At 39.9% G+C, this 12367-nt stretch overlaps 1 protein-coding gene across 1 annotated transcript; it reads left to right on the forward strand.

Annotated features, from left to right (window-relative positions):
• Nucleotides 1-1944: 1944 nt before the first annotated feature.
• CLEC3A (C-type lectin domain family 3 member A) lies at nt 1945-11992 on the forward strand. The gene is made up of 3 exons (XM_049864767.1): nt 1945-2059; nt 9082-9162; nt 11601-11992. Exons 1-3 carry the CDS (start codon nt 1945-1947, stop codon nt 11990-11992), a joined length of 588 nt encoding a protein of 195 aa, XP_049720724.1.
• Nucleotides 11993-12367: the final 375 nt, after the last annotated feature.

The raw sequence follows: 12367 nt of genomic DNA on the forward strand, positions 1-12367 counted from the left end.
CCTGGTGGTACAGTGGTTAAGAGCTCAGCTGCTAACCAAAAGTTCAGTAGTTCAAATCTACCAGCTGCTCCTTGGAAACTCTATGGGGCAGTTCTACTCTGTCCTATAGGGTCACTATGAGTCAGAATTGACTGGATGGCAATGGGTTTGGAATATAAACCAAACCAAACCCACTGCCATCAAGTCAAATTTGACTCATAGTGATCCTATAGGACAGGGTGGAACTGCCCTATAGAGTTTCCAAGGCTATAAATCTTTACAGAAGCCCCGTTGTGAAAACAAGAGAAGACTCAGAGAGGTTCAGTGACTTTACCGAGATCACATAGTTAATAAACGAATGGATGAAGGTAGGGTGTGAACCCAGATCAGACTGTTTACACAACATTTTCAAATGCCTACTCGTAGACTGCACATATCAGTACAAGGAGTCTCCATTTTACATAGACTCGTTTATTTCTCACTTGCATTGCTAAATTATGTCAGGCTTTTCTGTATCAGTGGTCTTACGTTAGTGTTAATACCTTCATAGGTTACAAAGTAGCTTTGGTTTGGAGGAAGTGAACATGTGTTAGACTGTGGTTTTTTCTCACTAAGATTTAGAAGGAAGAAATCATACTTGATTCTTACCATACTGTCAAAACAAAAAAAAAAGTAAAATAAGCTTGGTCCTTCAGACTTTCCAAAATCTGTAACTCCTGACCCTTATCTGTGCCTGCCTGGTCATCCAAATAAGGATGTGGAGTCAGTAGACGCCTTTTCCCTGGGTCCAACTCACTCCATCTTGGAACTCTATGGAAATCCATTGATTTTGATCCAGAAGCCTAGAAGGTCCCTAGAACTTTCCATAAAGACCATTTATTTTTATTTTTTATTGTACTTTAGATGAAGGTTTACAGAACAAACTAGCTTCTCATTGAGCAGTTAGTATGCATATTGTTTTATGATATTGGTTAACAACTCCACGACCTGTCAACATTCTCCCTTCATGACCTTGGGCTTCCTATTACAGCTTTCCTGTCCCCTCCTGCCTTCTAATCCTTGCCCCTGAACATAAAGCTCATGTTTAAGGTAAGAACAATTACACTAAGCGTTTCACTATTTCTGTGTTATTTATATAATTCACTTGAAAGTGTTATTTAATGTGTTTGGCATAGTTTCACAGAAAAAAGTGTTGGATGATGGAGGGTCTGAAACATAACTATAGTTGACATTTTACATTAATTTTTACAGAAATAATTCATCTTAGAGGTTTTTTTTTTTTTCACACCTTATGGTATGTGTTCCCAAGGATATAACTCTTAATGAGTCTACAAAACCCTAATAGAGGGAGGCCTTATATTTTGTCATGGACTATCCACTTCAGCCATTGCCATTAAAAAATGCCATTGGGCAAACCACTCCCAGCCTCCATGTCTACTGTACAGACACATGAGTGTGTGTAGACACACTGGTTGAGAAGTAGTGGTATCATGGCATCACAAACAAGTAGTAACTCTTTTTTTTTTTTATCATTCTTTTACCCTGAAAATAAAATTAAATCCATTTCCAAGAACATCAAATGAGCTTCAGAACTCTAAATCAAAGGCTTGAATATTGGGTCTTCACAGAGACCTCAGACTTTAATTTAAAAAAAAAAAAAAGGAAAGCAGGTAAAATCATTAGGTAGCTGTAATACACTTTGGAAAATGCACAATTAGGAAACGCAGCAGAAATTTAAAAAAATTAAAAAATCTAACAGAAGCATGAGAACAAGGGGCCACCTTATGCTGTGGCCAGCAGAGGCATTCAAACATATCGTCAGCAGGGATTGCAGCCAACCGTCACAGCTCACTCTTATAAAGCTGGCCCCAGGCTTTCCAAAGCAAGATGTAGCTGTGCCAGCTACTTGCTCCAGAGCTGCTAAGAGGGGCTGGCAGAGTGGCCTGTCAGGCCTGCCCAAGAGCCATGGCAAAGAATGGACTTATAGTTTGCATCCTGGTTGTCACCTTGCTCCTGGATCAGACCACCAGCCACACATCTAAATTAAAAGCCAGGAAGCACAGCAAACGCCGAGTGAAAGGTAACAGAGATGCTCAGTCAAGCAAAATTCTAGGCTTGCTCAGTGTAGAAAGGTTCTAAACAATGTTAACTTCTAAACTTCTCCAGGAGATGGTCCCTGATGGCAGTACCAGGTCGTCATGTAAATATGGCATTTCAGGGGCTTGAGTGACCTTTTAATTCCCTGGGACAATTTGATATGTCTAGAATTACATGGTGGGTTTTTTTTTTTTTTTACAGAAAAGAAAAAAAAAGCAAAACTTTTTTTAATGTAAAAAACTTCTTTATTGCATATCCTTGGCCAGGTGGGCTTAGAGTGTTCTTCACAGGGAGCTCGCCTGGGTATGTAGACATCTGGTATGAATGATGAGTCAAATAGAATATATCAATTTATAGGGCACACTGTTTCTTATGTAGATGTTGTGTAACTACATACAAATATAAAATATTTATAGGGTAACTATATTCTTTGTGTAGTATAAGATCTGTTGGTAATTGTAGTTTCCTTTTTGTCATTGGTTATCAAACAGGTATATTTCTGTGTCTCTGGCAGCATAAAGCTAAACCAAAACCAAATCAAACCCTTTGCCATTGAGTTGATTCTGACTCATAGCGACCTATTAGGACAGAGTAGAACTGCCCCATAGGATTTCCAAGGAGTGGCTGGTGGATTCAAACTGCTGACCTTCCAGTTAGCAGCCATAGCTCTTAGCCACTGTACCACCATGGCATTAGGATAGTCTATACTATATATTTCAACTTCTCATGTCATAGACAGAGAAACCAAACCTCTCTTTAACTTAAAAATGTTTCAGTTCAAAAAGTCACATATAGTGTTTGGAAGATATTTTAATGGAAAACTAAATCTCCAAGCAATCTCAAATTTTAAGTAGCTTCAATTGGGTAAAAAAAAAAAAAAAGAAGTTTAGAGAATAAAGATGATGGAAATTTATTCGCAATATGCTGAAACCAAAGCAAAACAAAAAAGCACCAAGGCGTCGGGCGATGCTCTTTCTCATGCCCAGTCTTATTCTCATACCTTCAGGATGTTCCCAGGTAAATACTATGGAGCTATTTCCTTGTTAATTTCACTTCCTTAGTAACGAAGTCCATTTTTTGAACTAAAAATGGCAATTGAGAGATTTAGCTCCAAACACAAATACCAAAAGGTCGAAGTCTTGATTTGACACCAAACACAGGCAGCCAGTCAATAAAGCAGGGGGATTGCCTTGTTGTGTTTGATTTGATGATTAAGAAGTATCCTTTTCCAGGGGAATTCGTTTATAAAATTTACTTCTGATGCAAGGTTTCTTAAGTGGGATTTTTTTTTTTTCTTATAAAGTATTATACTTCTGTGTTACCTCTTTTAATGAAAGATTAAAATATTTCATATAATTGACCAAGTATATTGCTGAAGATGAGGGCAGGGGTAGAGGGAGAGAGAAGAAAGGCAAACAGTTGACGTGGCAGATGTTTGTTGCCAGCATTTTCTCACCACTGGGAGGGAGTGGCAAAATGGTGACCACCCAGTAGGGATGTGGTTGGGAAGGGGTGTGAGTATGTGTGTGAGTGTGAGTGTGTGTGTGTACATAAGCTGTGTATGTGTTTTTGAAGTGATAGCAGCTTGGGTAGTATCCAGGTTTCTCTCTCTTTTTCTCTCTTCATATACATGTGCACACAACACTTTTTTTTTTAATTAATTAGATAATATCCAGTTGATGCTCATCTTAAATATCAACCCTCCCAAGCAGTTTTTTGCTAATTTTTTGCCATTAGATCAAAGAAACTAGATTTTACAGTAGGTGAAACAATTAGTTGTTAGACTTGTCAAACAGCTCTCCCCCCGCAACCCCCGCCATGCACTGATGCGCACACACACACAGGCACACACACTTTTAAAAATATTTTAAATATCTGAAAATAATACCAAATTTTATGAAGTAAAAAATGAAAGCTCTGTTCTCCCTCCCAATCTTCTCCGAAGAATTACCCACTAACTGTTGGGTGGTAATATTCCCAGAGTTTTTTAAAAGTACAATTTAAAATGGATACTTTTAACAACTGAGAATTTGGCAGACAAATGGGTTTGTTTCATCTATTAAATCTTGCAGAGTGATCAGTGTAAGGCAGGCCTCATTCCTTTTAAGAGCTGCATAGTATTCCATTGTATGGATGGATCATGACATACAATCTGTTCTCTCTTGGTGAGCTTTTATTCACAAATCCATCTCTCTTAGAAACAGTGCCCCAAGAAACTGCTTTGTACACGTGTATTAATTCCCATGCTAGGATGTTATGGTACATTTCCAGAAGTAAAATTTCAAGTTAATCACACTAATTGGCTCCCAAGATGATAGCACTAATCTGTGCTCCTGTCTTCAGTGTATGAGTGTGCCCACTCCCCACGCCTTGCCAACCCAACGTCATATCAACAATTTAAGCCTTGTTAACCTGAGAAACAAAAACAAAAACTTTTTAAATTTGCATTTCTTCTATTGTTAGTAAGGTTGAGCATTTTTTCATATGTTTAGTGGTCATTTAAATTATTTCTGCATTTCTAAACTACCTACTTTTGGAGAATAGTAATAAAAAAATGGAAGGAAGTCTGTTTTTTTGGACTAAAATGGCAATTGAGAGATTTAGTTCCAAACCCAAGATTTTCCTGCTACTTACTTAATAAAATAGGTGTCAGCAAATTATGTGTTGTATTAATGAATAAAATATAAATTTTGTGGTGGAATAGTTGTTCAGTGTATTCCCTTTGTTCATTGTAGACAAACACATCACATTAGCCACAAAGGATAGCAGCAGAGAGGCCCAAGCCACTTGGAGAATGACTTTCATAATGACCTCCCAGGATGCTCATATTAATTCAAGTGTCTTCACATTAATTATAATGTTTATAACCATTTCAGTGGAGGCCACTTATTTAAGTAGCATGGAACAGGAAGCTGAGAGGGATGGGAAATGACATTTGTCGAGGCGATGGCTTATGACTTGGAAGCAAGTCTGGTCTCCAGTAGCTGTGGTTTTGCATTCTGAGTGTATTCATATATTTATTTTGGATTGAATGGTTCCATCAAGGAAATCTTTGGGTTATTGTATTTCTGAGCTGAGCTACTGGATGCTTTAGGAATTAATGTACAACATTAAGTGAAACAGAGGTGGGAGCCACCCCTGGTCACCATAGATGGCATTTTCCTAACCCAAAGGTGGAAAGACTTGGTTTGAGAGACATATGTTTAAAAAAAAAAAAAAAAACTTTTTTTTTTTTTTTTTTTTTTAGGAAATAGTAAATTAGCATATTTAGAATGGGGACTGTCATGAAAACGTAAGACAGATACAGTCTGTATATGGCATCCCCACAAAGCAGCAGCTGTGGTCAGTTCATATCAAACTTTAAGCATGTTCTCTGAGGCTATGTGCTAGGCATCAAGGAGGTAAAAGCAATCGCTGTGCAGAAGTAGCTCAGAGGGATGATGTCATGGATTGAATTGTATCCCCCCCCCAAATATCTGTCAACTTAGCTGGATCATGGTTCTCAGTATTGTGTGACTGTCCACCGTTTTATGTGATTTTCCTATATGTTGTAAATCCTATCACTATGATGTAATAAGACGGATGGGTGGCAGTTATATTGATGAGGTCTATAAGATTAGGTAGTGTCTTAAGCCAATCTCTTTTGAGACATAAAAGAGAGACACGAGCAAAGAGACATGGGGACTTCATACCACCAAGAAAGCAGTGCCGGGAGCAGAGCGCGTCCTTTGGACCTGAGGTTCCTGTGCTGAGATGGTCCTAGACCAAGGATGCTTCCTCCAGAGCAGACACAGACAGAAAGCCTTCCCCTGGAGCCGGCACCCTGAATTCGGACTTCTACCCTACTGGACTGTGAGAGAATAAACTTCTTTTTGTTAAAGACATCCATTTGTGGTATTTCTGTTATAGCTGCACTAAATGACTAACATTTTGCTGAAGGTCATTCAAAAGTGGCTGCAGCAGTATATCAGCAGGGAACTGCCAGAAATTCAGGCCAGATTCAGAAGAGGATGTGGAACCAGGATATCACTGCTAATGTCAGGTGGATCCTGACTGAAAGCAGAGAATACCAGAAGGATATTTACCTATGTTTTATTGACTATGCGAAGGTTCCGACTGTGTGGATCATAACAAACTATGGGTAACATTGCAAAGAATGGGAATTCCAGAGCACTTAATTGTGCTCATGAGGAACCTTTACATAGATCAAGAGGCGGTTGTTCGGATAGAACAAGGGGATACTGAGTGGTTTAAAGTCAGGAAAGGTGTGCCTCAGGGTTGTATCCTTTCACCATACCTATTCAATCTGTATGCTGAGAAAATAATCCGAGAAGCTGGACTATATGAAGAAGAATGGGACACCAGGATTGGAGGAAGACTCATTAACAACCTGCGTTATGCAGATGACACAACCTTGCTTGCTGAAAGTGAAGAGGACTTGAAGCACTTACTAACGAAGATCAAAGACCACAGCCTTCAGTACGGATTACATCTCAACATAAAGAAAACAAAAATCCTCACAACTGGAACAATCAACAACATCATAATAAACGGAGAAAAGATTAAAGTTGTTAAGGATTTCATTTTACTTGAATCCACAATCAACACCCATGGAAGCAGCAGTCAAGAAATCAAAAGACACATTGCATTGGGCAAAGGACCTCTTTAAAGTGTTGAAAAGCAAAGATGTCACCTTGAAGACTAAGGTAAGCCTGACCCAAGCCGTGGTATTTTCAATCGCATCATATGTATGTGAAAGCTGGACAATGAATAGGGAAGACCAAATAAGAATTGACACCTTTGAATTATGGGGTTGGTGAAGAATATTGACTATGCCATGGACTGCCAAAAGAATGAATAAATCTGTCTTGGAATAAGTACAACCAGAGTGCTCCTTAGAAGCAAGGATGGTGAGACTGCGTCTCACATACTTTGGACATGTTGTCAGGAGGGATCAGTCCCTGGAGAAGATCATCATGCTTGGTAAGGTACAGGGTCAGCAGAAAAGAGGAACACCCTCAACGAAATGGATTGACACAGTGGCTTCAACAATGGGCTCAAGTATAACGATTGTAAGGATGGCACAGGACTGGGCAGCGTTTCATTCTGTTGTGCATAGGGTTGCTATGAGTTGGAACTGACTTGACGGTACCTAACAACAACAACAGCAAATGACTAACAGGTGAGAAAAGAATAGGCTTAGAGTCATCGAGGTTCAAATCCTGATTCTGCACCTTTCTAGCTGGGTAACCCTTGGCAGGTAAATTCATCTTTTTGTGCCCCTATTTTTTCTTCTGTGAAATGGGGATAATGGTAGTGTTTACCTTATAAGATTATTTAGATAATTAGGCTCCTGGCACACAGCGTTTGGTGGTTTTTAATATTCTTTAATTTTTATGATTTATTATAATTCAGTCTTTGAGTAGCATACAAGCCGTCAGTCTCTAAGAGAGTTCCCATCAGGTCTGGATTTTAGTTTTTTTATCTTTTCATTAGGCATTCTTCTCATACATTGGTCAAGAACAGCTGTAAAGAATCAATGACATTCAAAACTAAATAAGTTGCTAATCCTTAATATAGATATATTTGTACACGGCGCTTTAAAATCACTGCCTTTTCCTTTTGTCTTCATGGAGATGGCTTAACCCTGCGAGTAGCCACTATGTCTGATAATTAGCTGTGAAAGGGCTTGTGAACTGGAAACCCAAATCAGTCAGAGCGTGAGTTCTGCCACTTATCTGCTAAGTTATTTAGTTCATTGTAGTCCTCCTCATTCTTCAATGGAGATCTCATTTTCCTCCCTTCATAGCTACTTTTGAAGTTCAAATAAGAATAACAGAAGCATTTTGCAGACTGTAAAGTGTCTATTCATTTTACAAATATTAGGAGCACCTGTTATGCGCCAAGCATTGTGTTAAGCATCAGGGGTACCACAGATAATAAGCCAAAGAAAATAAAGTAGAATAATTAAAGATTAGAGAGAGTTACCTGAAGAAAATATACAAGATTTAAAGAAAGAGATTAACGGGAAAGATGCTAATTTAAAGATGATCAGAAAATCCTGAAATATTTACACTGTGTCTTGAGAAGGAGAAGGTCATGGCAAGAGCTGGGGCAAGAGTATCCCAGGAAGAACGCAAGGGAAAGGGAACTGGAGTAAGACAGTTCACTCTAGGATGCATCTGAAAGTCAATGAGTCTGGAGTCTAATGACTGAGGGAGAGTCCCACAGGATGGGAGTAGAGGCATAGACAGAAGACTCGTCTTGCAGAAGGACATCCTAGTATTGTTGCCTCCACCAAAGTCTCATGGATCTTCTTGCCCAAGTTATTATCCTGAATTATTTTTCATATAAAACGGACTCGATTGCATCAAAATCACCTGTCTTGGTCATCTAGTGCTGCTATAACAGAAATACCCCAAGTGCATGGATTTAACAAAGAGAAGTTTATTCTCTCAAAGTAGTTTAGAAGTCCAAACTCAGGGCCCCAGCTCCAGGGAAAGGCTTTCTCTCTCTGTCAACTCTGGAGGAAGGTCTTTGTCATCAGGCTTCCCTTGGTCTGGGAGCATCTCAGCACAGGAACCTCAGGTCCAAAGACATGCTCTGCTCCTGGCATTGCTTTCTTGGTGGTATGAAGTCCCCATGTCTCTCTGATTGCTTCTCTCTTTTATATGTCAAAAGAGATTGGCTTAAGGCACTATCTAATCTTATGGATCTCATCAATATAACACAAACAATATAACTGCCACTAATCCATTTTATTACATCATAGTGATAGGATTTACAACATACAGGGAAATCACATCAGATGACAGAATGGTAGACAATCATACAATACTGGGAATCACGATCTAACCAAGTTGACAGATATTTTGGGGGGACACAATTCAACCCATGACATCACCTCACCTTGGATTCTGGATTCTAAGCTTTCATTTTATTTATTTTATTTTAATCATATGTTTTTCATCCCTCCTACCCCACCCCACTCTAAAATTTCCCCAGATGATGGAGACCTGAAGACCCAAGTTGAAAAGCTCTGGAGAGAAGTCAATGCCCTGAAGGAAATTCAGGCCTTGCAGACAGGTGAGACTCCACCTCACTTATGTCTTGTCCCAACAGAAATAGGAAGAGAAATGGGGAGTGCCAGTGGTGGTTCAAAACACATGTCATGTTCAGGGAGTCGTCTTATAAAGGACAAGCCAGAGATGTGTCCAGGAAGGTTACATAAGATGGCCACAGAACTCAAAAGTTGAGGAGACAAGTGTTTTGGGAAATCAGCTTGATTTGCCACTCAGTTCTCCTAATTTCAAGCTGGCCTGCGTATGGGTGGTATAGAAATAAAAATAGGCATTTCAGGAATACATTTTAAAAGTCAGTCTGTAATTCTTTTCTAACGGGTAATGATACAGCATGGAAGCAATTATTAATTGGCTAAAATAATTTGCATTTATTGGGTGTTTACTAAGCGTCCACCAGGAGATCTGCTGAGGTTCAATATACACAGGATCACGGACTCATTCAGGCCACACTCAGCATCAGAGCATGTAGAAGAACAATGGTTAGAACCACAGCTTGCCAACAGGGCAGTGGGTATTCCTTTTCCATGGGAGTAAAGCTCCCAGAAGGAGCCCTGACTGTTCAGTGGTTAAGCACTCAGCTGCTAACCAAAAAGTTCAGCAGTTCAAACCCACAATCTGCTTCTGTAAAGATTTAAAAAAAAAAAAAAAAAACCCATTGCCATTAAGTCAATTCCGACTCATAGTGATCCTATCGGATAGAGTAGAATTGCCCCATAGGGTTTCCAAGGAGCAGCTGGTGGATTCAAACTGCCGGCCTCTTGTTTAGCAGCCAAATGCTTAACCACCATGCCTAGGAAACCCTATGGGGGCAGTTCTACTCTGTGCTAAAGGGTTGCTATGATTCACAATCGACTTGATGGCAGTGGGTTTGGTTTGTTTTTCAGTTTAGAGCTCCCAGGGACCTATGTAGCCATGTGCGCTACTGTCCAGAAGCTGTGTTCCTTGGCCCCCCAGGAGTAAGGAAATGAGACTCACACTGGGTAGGTTCAGGAGCCCCCTGGCTTACAAGTCTTATACCCCACAGGACCCAATACCTGTCTTATAAAAACCCCACAAACAAGGCTTCCAGGGTTCCCACAAGAGACCTGCCCAATTACAAGAGTCACGCTTTCAGGAAACTTGAAGTTATGCTTTCCATCAAGTATCTATAATTCCCAGGCCAGGTGCATGTTACCAATCAGGGGTCCCTTTTACCACAAGCACTGTTGCCTAGTAACACAGGTGATAAACTGCCTTTATCAAGTTTCTATCAAGGGCAACGGAACGAGAAAATAAAAGGAAGATCAAATACTCTTGCAGAAGGGGAATGGGTTTTGTTAACCCTTTGCCCAGAGCTGGGCATTATAAATACTTCACAAAATTAGCACATTAATCCCCAAAACAAATTTTGAGATAGTGCTATTATGATTACCCTTGGGAAACTGAGGCAAAGAAAAATTAATTTATCCAAGGTAAAAGCTAGGCTGAAATCCAGACAATATGACTCTGGAGCCTGACTTTCCAATTAAAAAAAACGACTCCGACTCATGGTGGCCCCACGTGTGTCAGAGTAGAACTGTGCTCCATAGGGTTTTCAATGGCTGAGTTTTCGGAAGTAGATCGCCACGCCCTTATTCTGAGGTGCCTCTGGGTGAACTCGAACTGCCAGCCTTTTAGTTAGCGGCCAAGCACATTAACTGTTGCACCACCCAGGGACTCCTCTTCTCCAATACTACAGCCTAAAACCGCCCTTACGTTCGGTTTATCCTGGATAATCTAAACAATGTTACCAGAGCTTTGATTATCTGGATAAGAAAATCTCTGTCTCTCCACAGGCAAACTTAGACTTTCATTTTTTTTAATTATAAAATATCTAGTTCCAAAAGTCACAAGAAAATTCAGTACATAATATAGCTATACAAACTAAGTGTATATTGAAGTAGTAAGGGCTCAAGGCCAAGCTTTAAAGGTCAGACTGACCTAGGTTCTTGTAGTTGTGATCTTTGTGCTATGTAAGTTACATTCTTACATGCTGAATTGTTACAACTAGTAAATGCCCTAACTTCAATATCCTGATATACAAAAACAGAGGCAATAAAATACCACTTCATTGAATTGTCATGATTATTATATGATTATTATACCCACCATCCAGGGATTCAGAAATACAAAAAGAACTGATAAGGCAGCATACTTGGTTAATTTCCACTTCCTGCATTACATTATAATTTCCAATTTGAATGGGTAACCTAGGGCAAAACAAGAGCAGCAGATCATATTGGTAATCATTTATGTAAACTCCCGGCACAGTGTCTGGCACATACAAAATCTTTAGTTAATGTTAACTCATCATTGCCATGACATCATTCATTCCACAAACATTTACTGATATTTGCCAGAATAAGTCCTCGGCCTATTACACTTAAAAAGCATCTTAATATGTCAAATTTCACTTCTTCACAGTCTGTCTCCGAGGCACGAAAGTTCAAAAGAAATGCTACCTTGCTTCAGACGGCTTGAAGAATTTCCACGAAGCCAATGAAGACTGCATCTCCAAGGGAGGGACCTTGGTAGTCCCCAGAAACTCGGACGAAATCAGTTCCCTCCTAGACTACGGTAAGAAGAGCCTGCCCGGTGTCAATGACTTCTGGTTGGGCATCAACGACATGGCCGCCGAAGGCAAGTTTCGTGATGTCAATGGAATTGCCATCTCCTTCCTGAACTGGGACCGTGCTCAGCCTAATGGTGGCAAACGGGAAAATTGTGTCCTGTTCTCCCAGTCAGCTCAGGGCAAGTGGAATGTGGAGGTCTGCGGTAGCAGCAAGAGATACATATGCGAGTTTATTATCCCTTAATAGGCCGTTTTCAAGTGTGTCTTCCAAGCAAGATTGGTCATGTTTTATAGGCTGATGGTCCCCAAGACGAATTCAAAATTGTAACACGGGAGTCTGAGTCCACAGGAGTGTAACAGAGTCTGCCACTTTTTGTTGTGATTTTGCCATCCATGGAATATAGGGGAGCAGAAAATAACTATCTGACCAGGTGTACATCGTTAAAATGGCTTCTGCAAAATAGGTAATCGAATTCCTTTCTTTCCTAGGACCTCTCCCTTGTGTAGACCCAGCCTGTTTTCAAAATGCAGTAGCCATGCATCTCTTCAATCCAGAAAAGCAAGCTTAGGCTACCCGAAAAAGTATCTCTTGAAAGTTTAGTGTATATTTTATTTGATT

The sequence above is a fragment of the Elephas maximus genome, chromosome 21, assembly GCF_024166365.1.
Source record: "Elephas maximus indicus isolate mEleMax1 chromosome 21, mEleMax1 primary haplotype, whole genome shotgun sequence".
NCBI lineage: Eukaryota > Metazoa > Chordata > Mammalia > Proboscidea > Elephantidae > Elephas > Elephas maximus.